Source organism: Rhinolophus ferrumequinum, chromosome 15, assembly GCF_004115265.2.
Source record: "Rhinolophus ferrumequinum isolate MPI-CBG mRhiFer1 chromosome 15, mRhiFer1_v1.p, whole genome shotgun sequence".
Lineage (NCBI taxonomy): Eukaryota > Metazoa > Chordata > Mammalia > Chiroptera > Rhinolophidae > Rhinolophus > Rhinolophus ferrumequinum.
In genome coordinates this window covers 48,017,414-48,031,659 of record NC_046298.1, presented here as the reverse complement: position 1 = coordinate 48,031,659, position 14,246 = coordinate 48,017,414, and the positions used below count along the sequence as shown (strand labels likewise).

The 14,246-nt window shown below is 51.4% G+C and overlaps 1 protein-coding gene across 2 annotated transcripts; it reads right to left on the bottom strand.

The window, feature by feature from the left end:
* Nucleotides 1-5,483: 5,483 nt before the first annotated feature.
* Nucleotides 5,484-11,413, bottom strand: LOC117035534 (leukocyte-associated immunoglobulin-like receptor 1). Of its 2 annotated transcripts, none has more exons than XM_033129446.1 (6): nt 11,331-11,413; nt 10,640-10,916; nt 10,168-10,203; nt 8,500-8,693; nt 6,778-6,828; nt 5,484-6,320 (listed from the first exon to the last, which is right to left on the bottom strand). In XM_033129446.1, the coding sequence occupies exons 2-6, from the start codon at nt 10,680-10,682 to the stop codon at nt 6,231-6,233; spliced, it is 414 nt and encodes a 137-aa protein (XP_032985337.1). In that variant the 5' UTR covers nt 10,683-10,916; nt 11,331-11,413; the 3' UTR covers nt 5,484-6,230. The 2 variants fall into 2 exon arrangements, with proteins under 2 accessions (XP_032985337.1, XP_032985338.1); XM_033129447.1 differs by having other exon boundaries at nt 10,688-10,916.
* Nucleotides 11,414-14,246: the final 2,833 nt, after the last annotated feature.

The following is a 14,246-nucleotide window of genomic DNA, read 5'->3' as shown; positions in this document are numbered from 1 at the left end:
GCCTTTTATTTCTTTTTCTTGTCTGATTGCTGTGGCTAGAACTTCCAGCACTATGTTCAATAGAAGCGGAGATAGTGGGCAACCTTGCCTTATTCCTGATCTTAGGGGGAATGGTTTTAGCTTTTCCCCATTGAGTATGATATTAGCTGTGGGTTTGTCGTATATGACCTTTATTATGTTGAGATATGATCCCTTTATTCCCATTTTCTTAAGGGTTTTTATCATAAATCGCTGTTGGATTTCATCAAATGCTTTTTCTGCATCTATTGATATGATCATGTGATTTTTATTTTTCATTTTGTTAATGTGGTGTATCACATTAATTGATTTGCAGATGTTGAACCACCCTTGCATACCAGGGATGAATCCCACTTGATGATGGTGTATGATCTTTTTAATGTATTGCTGAATTCTGTTCGCTAATATTTTGTTGAGGATTTTTGCATCTATGTTCATTAGAGATATCGGCCTGTAATTTTCTTTTTTTGTGGTGTCTTTGTCTGCTTTTGGGATCAGGGTGATAGTGACTTCGTAAAAAGTGTTTGGGAGTCTTCCCTCCTTCTGGATTTTTTGGAAGAGCTTGAGGAGAATAGGTGATAATTCTTTTTTGAACTTTTTGTAAAATTCACCTGTAAAGCCATCTGGTCCAGGGCTTTTGTTTGTTGGGAGACTGTTGATTACTGATTCAATTTCCGTGGTGGTAATCAGTCTATTCACGTTTTCTGTTTCTTCTTGAGTTAGCCTTGGAAGGTTGTACGCCTCTAGAAATTTCTCCATTTCTTCCAGATTGTCAAATTTGTTGGCATACAGTTGCTCATAGTAATTTCTTAAAACTTTTTGTATTTCTGCAGTGTCTGTTGTCACTTCTCCTGTTTCATTTCTGATTTTATTAATTTGGGTCCTCTCTCTCTTTTTTTAAATGAGTCTGGCTAAAGGTTTGTCAATTTTGTTTATCTTCTCTAAGAACCAACTCTTGGATTCATTGATCTTTTGTATTGTTTTTCTGGTTTCTATTTCATTTATTTCTGCTCTGATCTTTATTATCTCCTTCCTTGTGCTCCCTTTGGGCTTATTTTGCTCTTCTTTTCCCAGATCCCTTAAGTGTGAAGATAAACTGTGGATTAGTGATGTTTCTTGTTTCTTTAGGTAGGCCTGCAATGCTATGAATTTCCCTCTTACAACTGCTTTCGCGGAATCCCATAGATTTTGGGTCGTCGTGTTTTCATTTTCGTTTGCTTCGAGATATCTTTTGATTTCTTCCTTGATCTCCTGCTTGACCCATTCATTATTTAGTAATAAGTTATTCAGCCTCCATGAATTGGTGTGTCTTCCAGTTTTTTTCCTGTAGTTCATTTCTAATTTCATAGCACTGTGATCAGAGAAGACAATTGGTATGATTTCAATTTTCTTAAATTTGTCAAGACTTGTTTTGTGGCCTAACATATGGTCTATCTTGGTAAATGTTCCATGTGCGCTTGAGAAAAACGTGTATTTTGCAGCATGGGGGTGAAATGCTCTGAAAATATTGATTAAATCCAAGTGGTCCAATGTATCATTTAAGGCTGTTGTTTCCATATTGATTTTTTGTCTGGAAGACCTGTCCCTTGCTGTCAGAGGTGTGTTGAAGTCCCCTACTATGACAATGTTACTGTTGATCTCTGTCTTTATGTCAGTCAGTACCTGTTTTATATATTTAGGTGCTCCTATGTTGGGTGCATAGATGTTTACTAGGGTTATGTCCTCTTGTCAGATCGATCCCTTTATTATTATATAGTGCCCATCTTTATCTTTTAATATGTTCTTCATCTTAAAGTCTATTTTGTCAGATATAAGTATTGTAACTCCAGCTTTTTTCTCATTTCCATTTGCATGAAATATCTTACTCCAACCCTTCACTTTCAGCGTGTGTGTGTCTTTTGTTCTGAGGTGAGTCTCTAGCATACAGCATATACAAGTGTCTTGCTTTCTTATCCACTCAGCCACCCTATGTCTCTTGATTGGAGCATTTAATCTGTTTACTTTTAAAGTGATTATTGATAGGAACATAGTTATTTCCATTTTTAAATTTGTATTTAGATTGTTTTCAGCTTTCTTCTATTTACAGAAATCCTTTTAGTATTTCTTAGAATGCTGGCTTGGTGGTAATAAATTCTTTTAGCTTATTTTTTTCTGGAAAGCTCTTTATCTCTCCATCAACTTTAAATGATAGCCTTGCTGGATAAAGCAATCTAGGTTGTAGGCCTTTGTTTCCCATCACTTTGAGTATCTCCTGCCACTCCCTCCTGGCCTTCAATGTTTCTGTAGAAAAGTCATTTGATAGTCTTATGGGAGTTCCCTTGTATGTAACCCTCTGTCTTTCTCTTGCTGCTTTTAGGATTCTCTCTTTGTCTTTAAGCTTTGCCATTTTAACTATAATGTGTCTTGGCGTGGACCTGTTTGGATTTATCCTGGTTGGAACTCTCTGCACTTCCTGGGTTTGTATGTTGGTTTCCTTCATCAGGTTGGGGAAGTTTTAGGACATTATTACTTCAAATATGTTCTCAATCCCTTGCTTCCTCTCTTCACCTTCTGATATTCCTATGATGCGCATGTTGTTGCGCTTGATGTTATCCCAGAGGTCTCTTAAGCCATCCTCATTGTTTTTTATTCTTTTTTCTTTCTGTTGTTCCGTTTGGGTGATCTCTGCTACCTTGTCTTCTAAGTCGCTGATTCGATCCTCTGCTTCATCTAACCTGCTGGTAATTCCTTCAAGTGAGTTCTTAATTTCGGTAATTGTGTTCTTTAGTTCTAACTGGTTGTTCGTTATGATTTCTACATCCTTCTTTATGTCTTCTCTAAGCTCCTTAAACATTCTTATCACCAGTGTTCTGAACTCTGTCTCTGAAAGGTTGGTTACCTCTGCTTCATTTGGTTCCAATTGTGGAGGTTTCTTCTGTTCTTTTATTTGGGACGTGTATCTTTGTTTCCCGATTCTGGCTGATTCTCTGTGTTTGCTTTGATGTGTTAGGTAGATCCCCTAGAGTTCTTAGTTCTTGCTGGGTTATCTTATGTAGTATGTGTCCTTTATATTTGACTCGCACTACTTCGTTGTTCTCCTTGCGTGTGCTCCAAAGGTGACTCTTGTGTTGTGTATGTTGTCCTGTTCAAGAAGATCTTTAATTGCTTTTTGCTTGTGAGTAGGTGGGGTTAACTCTTAGGCTGACTCGTTGTGAGACTTGGCTCTGCCCACCGCAGGTTGTTCTGCTGTGTGAGGGTTGACGACTTAAATGTGGTTTGGCCTCTGTGTGCTCTTGTGCCTGCAGAGAATTCCCTCTGGGTGTGTGACTTCTAGGTCAAACCCAGTGGTACTCTGGTTTGGTCTGGAGTTGGCCTCTGGATATGTTGAATCTTGTGCATCTTAAGCTAGGCCCTGTTAGGCAATTTCAGGACAAAGCAAATCACCAAGCACAACAACAACAAAGAAAAAAATCAAATACATTCACATGTAAAAACACCCGATAACCCCCACTCGACACAGGTAAAGATATCAAAGATATAAAGACAAAACACAACAAAACAAAACAAAATAAAACAAAAAGCAGTGCCAGTCTTGGCTTAAGCCCACTAAGTAATGTCCAGGTTGTCCTCTGCTGTACCAAAGAGCCCCCTGCTTATTGCGCAGGCAGAGCCGGTCACCTGGTGCCCAGAGTGACTTTGGGGCTGTAGATTTAAATGCGTGGGCCTGAGGGGTCTGGATGATAGTTTTTACAAAGTCAGTGCAGTTTCTGCCCTTGCCTGCACATATGCACACTGAGAGTAGCACCACCAGTCCCGTGTCCAGTACTCCTGAGTCTTAGGGCACTTCTTCAGTGTGTGTGTATGGGGGGGAGGGGGACGGGCGGGAGATTTCTGGGCTGCTGAAAGCCCAGAGCTACGTCTGTGGCTTACTGCTGATCCCTGGGAGTGTCTCCGCAGTTGCACTTGCCCCACCCTAGGCAGGCCAGAAAGGGTGGGGGCTGGTGATGGAAAGGTCTTCTCTCTTCCTGCCCAGCTGTGTCACCCTCTTCCTGCAGGCCAGAAAAGGTGGTGGCTGGGGGTGGAGGAGTCTCTTCTCTCCTAGCCCAGCCAAAATCATACTCTTCCCAGCCTCTTCCCTGGGTCAGAGGTGCCTGTCAGTCTTCTCAGAGCCTGAGCACTACTATGGCTCCTCTGTAATCTGACACTACTCCTCAGTTCAGGGGCAAGTTTAAGTCTCTGGAAGGGTGGGGGTAGGATTGGAAGAGCAGGCGGAGGGGCCCAGGTTGGAGTCTGTGTTCTTTGTCTGCCCTAGGGCCCACTAGCCGCCCTCCCGGCGGGAGAAATCAGCCGTGGGACGTAGGGAAAGAGCCCACCTCCTGGTCTCTGTGCTCTCCGTTCCGCCCTGGGATCCCGTGCATGCCCGGAACTGCGGGTGCCACCGCGGGTTTCGTCGCCACCACCGCCGGCCAAGACCCCACTGCGGGCTGGGATTTCGCCGCCGTCATGGGCCCGCGCGTTTTCACTCCGCTCCCTTCCTTCTTCCACTGCTCGCCCAATTAGCGCACCTTCAAGTAATCCTTCCACGAGTCTCTTAGCTGTTCTGTATGATGAGCAAAGAGTTCTTTGATGGGTTATAGGTCCCATTTGTAATAAGATCCGGAGGAGAACTCAGAAAGTGCGCCCCGCTGCCGCCATTCCTATGACGTCATCCCTGAAGGTTAGTATTTTCCTGTCTTAAAATGTGTATACATTTGTTTTGGCATCCTCTGTATATGAATCTGTTAGGACTTGGGTTTCATAAAAGGACACAAGGACAACATAAAAGGCAGTAAATAAATCCTGCAGTGTCACACTGGGGTGGGAACACCTGTAAATTGACACTGCATCCTCCCTGGCACGCAGTGGTCCACAAGGAAAAAAACCCCTCCAGCCTTGAGTTCACATAACCCCAGGCTGTGTTTTCTAAGTATGTTCCCACTGGAAGGAACCCACGGACTTGGAGGAAAGGTTGCCCCAGGCCCAGGGCAGGAGGGACACGCACAGGCCTGGGCTCCATTTACTCCAGAAAGCAGGACAGAACACAACTGAGTGCGTCCTCTCAGAAGGCACAGCAGGGCCCGAAAGGACCTTCCTTGGCCAGGTTTGGGAAGCTGAGCACCAAAACTAACAGCGAGGACAGGCCCTGCTCTAAACAGGATGCAGGGTCCTGTAGGCACCCCGGGTGCTGGAAGAGCCCTCGCTCCTCCCGGAGACTGACGCACAGTCGGGAGCAGAGAAGGTTCCCCACAGTTGCTGACGAGAGGAACCCTGAGTGAGGGCAGTGAGCCTTCCCCTCACATTCTCCTGTCTGTGTGGGGACAGGGACGGGGTGGGGCAGTCACCCTGCATGTCCCTGCTCTGCAGGAGATGGGGATGACTGGGGCCTTGTCCTTGTCCCACCTCCTGCCCACAGGGGGACCCAGTGCTGTGGCACAGTAGTGCCACAGAGTGAAGCTGCCGCCTCCACACCCCAGAGCCCACTGTTTGCCCGGCTGGGCTTCCCACTCTGGTGGTCAGAGATTTGAGGAGACATCAGGGAATGGGGTCAGAGTCGGCCCCCAAACCAGTTTCCAGAAGTTTGGGGGCCTCATGAGACCAGTGTTGGATGCCAGGCGTATGAGACTCCTTGCTCTGCTGTGACAAATTAGCACAAGCATGATGGCTCACAACACGCTTTATTATCTTACGGTTCTGGAGGTCAGAGTCCAAACCGGGTCTCACTGGGCTGAAATACAGGTGTGTGCAGGGCTGCGTTCCTTCCTGGGGACTTGAGGGGAGAGTCCGTTCCTTGTCTTTCCAGTGTCTAGAGGCCACTCATTCCATGACATGTGGCCCCTTCCTCTGTCCTCAAAGCCACCCCTGCCGGGCTGTCCTTCCCAGGTGGCATCACTCTGACACTGATCATCTGCTTCCGTCCCCACGTTTGAGGAGCCTGGTGATGACACTGGCTATCATGAATACTGCTGCTGTGGGCGTGAGAGCACAGACGTCTAAGGTTCTGCTGTCATTTCTTTGAGTGTGGACCATTCCTTCGCTGAGTTGTGTGGTGATTCTGGGCACAGGTTTTCAGGAGCTGCCACATCACCTTCCGGTGGCTGCACCATCGTGCAGTCCCACCAGCAGGGCACCAGGGTTCCAATTCCTTCACTTCCTTGCCACACCTGCTATTTTCCCCTTAAATTATTTTCTTTTAATTAGTCTTCCTGCTGAGTGTGAGGTGATATCTCACTGTGGCTTTGGTTTGTGTTTCCTTCCCTGGACTTCTGATCCAAGACATTGGGGACCTGAGGAGACCACAGATCAAGGAAGGCAGACACCATTCCAGGAAGGGAAGAAGTGGGGTGCAGGGAGGCCCAGGGCAGGTGCAGTTTGAGCGCCTGGGTAAGGCGGGTGACAGGTGTGAGTCTTGGAGCCCTGGGGAGGTCCCTCCTGGGACGCTGGGGTCTAATCTCTCTGGTGGGCGCCCTCCTGAGTTCTGTGTGGGGACATGAGCTGGCTGTGCCCAGCTTCTGCCAGAATTGCCACCAGGATCAGCAAGACCACACCGGCCAGGCCGATACGGATACAGTTCCCCGCCATGTAATTCCGGGAGGCAGGAGCTGGAAGCAGAGGGCAGGAGTCACTACCAGGTGGACAGGACCCAGCCCAGCCCTGGACCTATGAGACAGGGGATCCTTGTCCTTTGGGCACAGAACCTGTCCTGCCCAGCGCTCCCCCTGGACACACTCCCAGGTGACTTACCTGTCTGGGAGCCCACTTCTGTGGGCAGGGGAGTGACTTCACCGGGGCCTCCTAGGAGTCAGAAAGAGTGGATGGACGTCTCATTCAGCCTCGCCTTCCCCCCGTTCTCAGGCTGACCTGCCTCCTGAGCCCCAACCAGGCCCCTGCCTCCCTTGAATCCCTCCACTCCTCCCCACCCCGAGATCCTTGAGTCCACAACCCCAGGTCCCACCAACGGTCAAGTAGAGGATTCCAGGGCCGTACATAGATGGAAAATTTAGACCTGCCTTTGATCAAACTTGTTAGGGATCTAGGGCAAGTATCCCCCTTCCTGGCTCTGAAACCCCCAGAAATGAACAGGCCTTTTGCCGTAGGAGGATGCAAGATTTCACTGCCCGCTCAGTGTCCACTCAACCACTGAGAGAAGCGGGACCCCTGTCCCACTGCCACCACACTGCCCACTCCCCAGCTGAGCCCCTCGGTGTGGACGCCCAGACTGAGAGGTCTCTACTCCCCAGTCCAGGAGGGGGCTCAGTGTGGGGAGTGAGGGGGCCCTGTGAAGGGGACAGGAGAAGGGCTGAGCCTGAGCTCCCTGGCCCCTCACCTCTTGCAGCATCCACACCTGGCCCCTTTCTCTCCACCGCTCAGTATACATGACGCCGTCTGGACTCCCAGAATAGCAGACAGGGAGACATGGGGGCACAGGGATGGCACTCTCTCTGCTTCCACTTGGCTGAGGGTCTGGACACTCCTCAGAACACCCCATACCTCCTTGTTACATTAGCACCAAGCAGCTGGTCCCTGGTCCATGGACAAACAAAACGGGTGGGAGCCTCGTCACCTGGCCACAGGGTCAGAGGGTCCCGGAGGCTGACCCCCCCCAGTAGGATACTGTACCCCCAGTGCCCCAGGTCAGTCACAGGGTCAGGATAAACTAGGCAGACACCCCCCAGGCCTGGACGATGAGGGCCACCCCTGGACAATGTGCACTGACCTAAGGTATGCCTGAGTTACAGCAGGATAAATAAAAAAGGGAGAGAAGATACTCGGTGTTAAAGGAAGAAGTTCCCCCTCCCACCATCCCTCCATGAGGGGTGTCACCCTCCTCACTGAACCCTGACTCCAGGAGACATCTCAGGTCTGACCACACGCAGGGAAGGACAGCCTCAGCCCAAAGGGGCCTGAAAGCACCGTCCCTGCCCTGGTCAGGCCCCCCTGGACCATGTGACTTGCCCAGTGGAGGGTGGACCGCACCACAGGGGACATGTGGCCTGGGGCCCCCACAGAGTGGGGCTCAGGGGAAAGGAGGGTTTAACACCATCCTGAGCAAAAGGACACATGTTTCCTTTTAGGGGGTCTGTCCCCACGTGATCTCTGGAAGCCCACTCCCCATCCAGCCCAGCAGGGCCAGCTCCCTGCCCACCCCGATGCTGGGCTGAGTGTCCAGACCATCATGGTGTCCAGATGGTGCCAGGACTCCAGGGCCCTGAGCCAGGTGTGAAGGCCGAGGGACATGTGTGCAGACGGGCAGGGGAGCCAGAGGGCTGGGCGTCCCCAGGAGGGCAGAGAGCCTGTGGACAGAGGACACAGCTGGGGCCAGTGTCCAGGGACCTGGAACAAACCTGAGGGCAGAACAGGGACTTCCTCAACTGTCAGCACCAGTTCCAGGGCCTCACTGCGCTCAGACCAGCGGAACCGTTTCATATAGATACAGCGATAAGGCCCAGCAGTGACGTCACTCACTGCGCGGATGGGGAATCGGGCCTCCGTTCCTGGTGATCCATGTTGAGACGTGATTTTCTGATCCGTGTACGCAGATCTATGCTCCAGGCGGAATAGGTCAGCCCCAGCAGGGCCCCGGCACAGGACGGTCACAGGCCGCCCCCGGGGGACCACAGGGCCTGGCTCGGCTCTGATGGAGGGTCTGAGCAGGAGCCCTGGGGGAAGCAGAGCAGGACCTCAGGTGCGTTCTGAGGAAATAGCCTTTCCTTCCCTGAGGGACAGGAGGGAAACAAGGCAGAGACTGCCGTTGACTCCACATCTGCACTAACATCCTCATTTGAATCAGACCATCACTTTAGAACCAGGCACAGTGCCTCAGGGAACAGAAAATGACATGTGCCCCCTGCCCCCCAGGAGTAGTTCTGTGCAGCCCTGTGACGATGTCTGCCCGTGAGATGGAAGCAGCCTTGTCGGTGAGGTCCCCAGGAGGGCAGCTTAAATGTGCTAATTAAGCCTGGAGGCCCCTTTCCTATTTCTGCCCTTCTTTGCCACCCAGCCTGCAAACATAAACTGGCTGGAGCTCTGGCAGCCGTGTTGCATCAGGAGGTGACCTTAGTGCTGGTGGCCATGGACTAAAGCTGTGGAACAGGATGAGAAGGCGAGAAAGCCTGCGATCCCGGTAACACATGGGGCTGCCACCCTGTCTCTGGCCAAGCTCCACAGAGGCTGCATCTCCGCGCACGAGAGAAATAAGCTCCAGACACTGTGTGTTCTATGCAGCGATGTTGGAGGAAAACACGGAGTGATGAGAGAGACCTTGATGAAGACAGAGCTGTGACGAGGGCTCTCAGGTCTAAGGAGAGCACAGAATAAGGAGACCCTTCCCCGTCTGCGGAGTCAGGGAGACCCCTGAGGAACAGGTGTCTGAGCTGAGACGTGATGGACAAGTATAATAGCAAGTAGCTCGGCTGAGCGGATCAGGGAAGCCGGGTGTGGGTGGTGGAGAACTCAGCGTGTGAGATGGTCCTGAGTGCATGGCGAGCACGGCGTGCTTCAGAAACTGAAAGAAAACCAACGCATGTCTGGTGATAAGCACAGAGCAGGGCAGGATATGGCCAGGGAGAGACAGAGCCAGAGGAAATACTTTGATAAGGCGTCTGATGCAACCTAAATTCAAGCAATGAAGGGTTTCATCTGGGAAGTAAAATCATGAGATTGGAGCTGTCTAAGTTCACCTGCAGGAGAGAATGGGGCAGAGCCGGCAGGAAGAGGCGCCTGGAGGCCCCAGTAGCTGCTGTGGGGGCGAGAGGTGCTGGAGCTCAGACTGGGGAGACGGCATCCAGGGGGCTGTGGGCACATGTGAGGACACGTGGGGTTCCGTGATGGAGTAAATATGGGGCGAGACAAGGGGGATCAAGGAGGACTGTTGTCTAGTCCTGGACCAACGACCTTCACCGAGGGGTGGGGGTGATGAATCAGGTCTGAGTGCGTGAGTGTCAGGGTCCAGTTTCAGATCTGCGGGTCTCAGGAGTCTGGAAATCAGTGGTGACGTCCTGTGGGTGTTTGCAGCTGTCAGGAGAGACTGAGGAGGGACCTTCATGTGGGGGAACCGGGGTTGGATCCCTCTTGGAACCCACATGAGCTGCCCTTGAGGTAGGAGGGGTTGGGAATCGTGTAAAAATGACTCACCGTGCTGCATGTGGATCACCTGGCCCAGGCAGAGCACTGGAAGAGAAGCCCAGTGAGGAAAACGTCCGCACGTGGTGTCCCTTAAACGGGGTCAAGGTCAGTGTGCTGCCGGGAAAGACCTGTCCACCGTAATCCCCTCACCACCTTCATTAGCGTGACTCCCAGTGGGCAGCTTCCTTTCCCCATAGCAGGTTCCAGCCAAGTTCCCAAGTGACCTCCCAACCGGACCCCACCCAGCGACCTTTCTGTATCTGACCTGTCCCCGTCCCTGTGTCCAGGACGTGTGAGAGACCCTGGTCCCTCCACGGTCGGCTTAGTGGAAGGTGACACAGCGTGGGCAGGACTGCAGGGCTGACTCTCTCCCCAGGGCCCCGAAAGTCTCGGACTAGAGGCTGGATTGAGGCGGGGACTGGGCCCCACCCGGAGTCTCCCATCCCCTCTGACCCTGTGGTCTCCCCGTGTTCGTACTCACTGAGGCCCAGGAGGGTGGTGGGATTGGACGACATGGCCAGCATCTCACCGTCTGCTTTGTCCTTGTCCTGGGGATGGGAGGACAGGGCCCTGCAGTCAGGAAGAGTGTAGGATGCGTTGGCAGGGGCCACGTCACGAGGCTCATTTCCGTGGTCTCATAGGAAGGTGCGCAGGCTGCTCCCTGAGGCAACTCTAGCTTCCCCTATTTCGGTCCAGAGAGGACTTGGTTTCAGAAGGCGTTTCTAGTGAGATATTTCATAACCAGTTGAATCCATGTCCTGATGAAACCCACAGAATATTAACTCATAATAGATAGAGGTAGGTGATATATATATATATATAGTAGGGAGACGATAGGTAGATAGAGGTATAAATAAACAGATGATAAACAGTAGGTAGATGGATAATAGGCACATACATACATGACAGATAAAGATATAGATAGAGACAGATGATACATGATGAACGGGTAGATAGAGATAAATGAGAGGGAGATGGATAGACAAATAATGGATGGTAGACGGATGCACAGCTGGATACACAGATACGTAGATACTTACATAAATAGATACATAGCGACAAAGATACTTAGACATATACATAGATACCTAGAAAAATAGATTGATAATTACATAGACACTTAGATAGATACATAGTAGACAGACAGACAGAATACAGGCGAGGAAACTTACTGGCTTGGCTTCTGGTCCTAACAGACTGACTGTTCCCAAACCACACGTTTCCTCATGCAAACACTTCGGTTTCTCACATGCAAAATGGGAACTACTTCAAAACTCCCGACAACTTCATGTTACTACGCGGGCGGTGCACAGAGAGGTGAGTGGCACATTGGAAGGACACTCAGTCAGGGCCCCTCAGGCCGTACAGGGCAGGCGGCACCTGGCTCAGGCACGATGCCCTTGTCTCTGTGTCCCTCTGTGTCCTGTGACCCCGGGCTGCCCTTCTCTCCCTTCCCTGTCTCCCAGCCAGTTCTGGTTATTTCTGAACTGAACGCCCTAAGTCTACAGAAGGGAATGCACTAAACAAACAGTTGTGTTGTCCAAATGGTGGGCGGGGCTTCTTGGACTGTTAACTTTGTGAAGAACCGATGGGTCTGGGCCGGTGCCTGGATTCCTGTCTGGACCCTGATGGGTGTCCCTGGGTCCGTTTATGGCACACAACACAGGCACTGTGATAGGGAAGGTGGTCTCACAGCCCCTGTCCCTGACAACATTGAGTCATACCGTCATGACTTCCCAGGGGAGAAGTCGGCCCTGTGAGGAGGAGATGGATAAGTGAATGGGGCGTGGAGGGCAAGACCTGAGGCTTCTCAGGGTCACAGCCCAGGGAATGGCTGCTGAGGCCACAGCACCAGGCGGGCTCTCAGGCAGGGCTGGGGTCATTGGGAAGGGACTTCCTCACGGTGCTGGGTCAGCCAGGTAAGGTCTGACGGGGGGGTGGGTCTGCCCCTCCGGCTGTCATGTCCTCCTGGACTGGGTGGGGCTCAGCCTCTCCCAAGGCTCCGACCTGTGGCTCTCCCCAGACCTGGATCTCAAGCCCTGGGGAGATCCAGCCCAGTGGTCACTGTTGCTCAAGGAGAGGAGAATCAGGCTCTTGGTGTCTGCCGTCCTCTGGGCACCAGGGCCCATGTGCTTTATGATTCTTGTCTGAACCCCCACCTGCCCAGACGTCCACGTTCCCCAGCCCAGGTGACCCAACACCTCTAAGAAACGGAAGGTCTGGACCACGGGCTCTGCCCTGGGACAGAACCCAGGAAGTGGCCCTGCAGATTGGGGACATGTCATGCAGGGTGTCACGCGGGGTCTCTGGTCCCGCTCCCCACATAAGAATGCAGGACATGGTGAGGCCAAAAAGGAACACCCACAGAGCCATAGATAAGGGAGTCATACCCCTATAGTCTCGCTGGCGGATGGGTTGGAGACACAGGAAGCAGGAGCCACAGGATCCACAACCCACTGTCCGCACTCTGCCAACCAATTCCCTTGCTAACTGCAATCTGCCTCTCTGCAATCAGGAATCCAGCCACCATCATCTTGCTAGCCCCCATTTTCTGCTAGCGTAGCCACAGTAGTTATACCAGTGGCCAATGGCTCACTGGTTACAGCTGACGGCCAACTAGCCACAGCTGATGGCCATCCAAACATAGTCAATGGCCATTTACTACCTGGGACAGCACCTTTCCACGTGAGGTGAGAGCCTGGAAACTGCACTCTTGGCTCTGTCCCCACAGGACCTTAGCGGGGTGACCTTAGCGGACGGCATCCCCCACGTGCTGCAGGGAACCTGGGGTCTGTGGTTAGAGCCACTGTCCTCAGAAAAGCACTTCTCTTTCTACGTGAAAACAACCACCCTCGATTTCCAAAGAAACAGGAAGAAAAGGCAGCAACACCCCCTGTGCAGAGACCAGCACAGCAACTGCCCAGTGCCACTCACTGCTCTCCAAGTGGCCTTACGTGCTTTTGTGGTGTCACCCCAGGTGGGAAAGTGTGGGAGGCAGAAAAAGGGCACATTGCGGACGAGCCAAATGTCCATCCAAGAGAGAGCTGTGCTCAGGGCTGAGCTGCAGACCTAAGACGGTGCTGTGGACACAGAATGTGTGCAAGGGACGCAGATGGAGCTTAAGGGACAGGACAGCTTAAAGGGGCCAATGACTTCTCATGCTGGGGAGGAAAAAGTGATGCATATGCTCGAAAAATCTGAGAGCAGTAATAAAAACAGCCAGCAATTGTCTAGCTTTTTCCAGTGACAGGATGTTGCTTTATTTCACGGAAGCACTGTTAAAATCACTACGGGTATACGCCGTTTCTTGGGGAAATGAAACCTGCAGAAGTTTCAGAGTACTGCGTGTCAGTAAATGGACCATCACAGGTCTGCAGGGGTTGTGTAAGTGCATGTGTGTCTGCGTGTGTGTGCGTGCATGTCTGTTTGTATGCGTATGTGTGTCTAGGTGTGTGCATGTGTGTGTGTGTAGCAGAACATGATGAAATGCAGTTAACCAGAAAAAAACAAGTCTTTGTTTTGTCCATCATTGCTCTGATCTTACTCAGGAGCTGCCCCACTTAATAAGAGGGCACACATACAGACACACAGACACACAGACACAGACACGCAGACACTGTCTCTCTCACACATACACACAGCCCTTCACAATCATTGCAAACGCTCCTTCAGTTACATTCCGTCTTCCAGGGACCCCCTCTCCTTGGTGCTTCCCAGGATGCTGTCCAGGGTGCAGGGAGCAGGTGGCCAATGTGACTATTGGGGGATGAACGGCTCTGTGTCCTCCCACTGGACCCTGGGTCTGAGCTGACTGGGCCTGTGCAGTCTCTTCTTCAGGTTGTTGGAGGCCCCGCTGATGTCTGTGCCCAGAGGTCATGGTGTCCACTGTGGGGACAGAGCCAGGAGTGCAATTTCCAGGCTCTCGGCCTCACGTGGAAAGGTGCTGGCTCAGGTAGTAAATGGCCATCAACTGTGATTGGATGGCCATCAGCTGTGGCTAGTTGGCAGTCAGCTGTAGCCAGTGAGCCATTGGCCACTAATAAAACAGCTGTGGCTAAGCTAGCAGAAAATGGGGGCTAGCAAGAAGA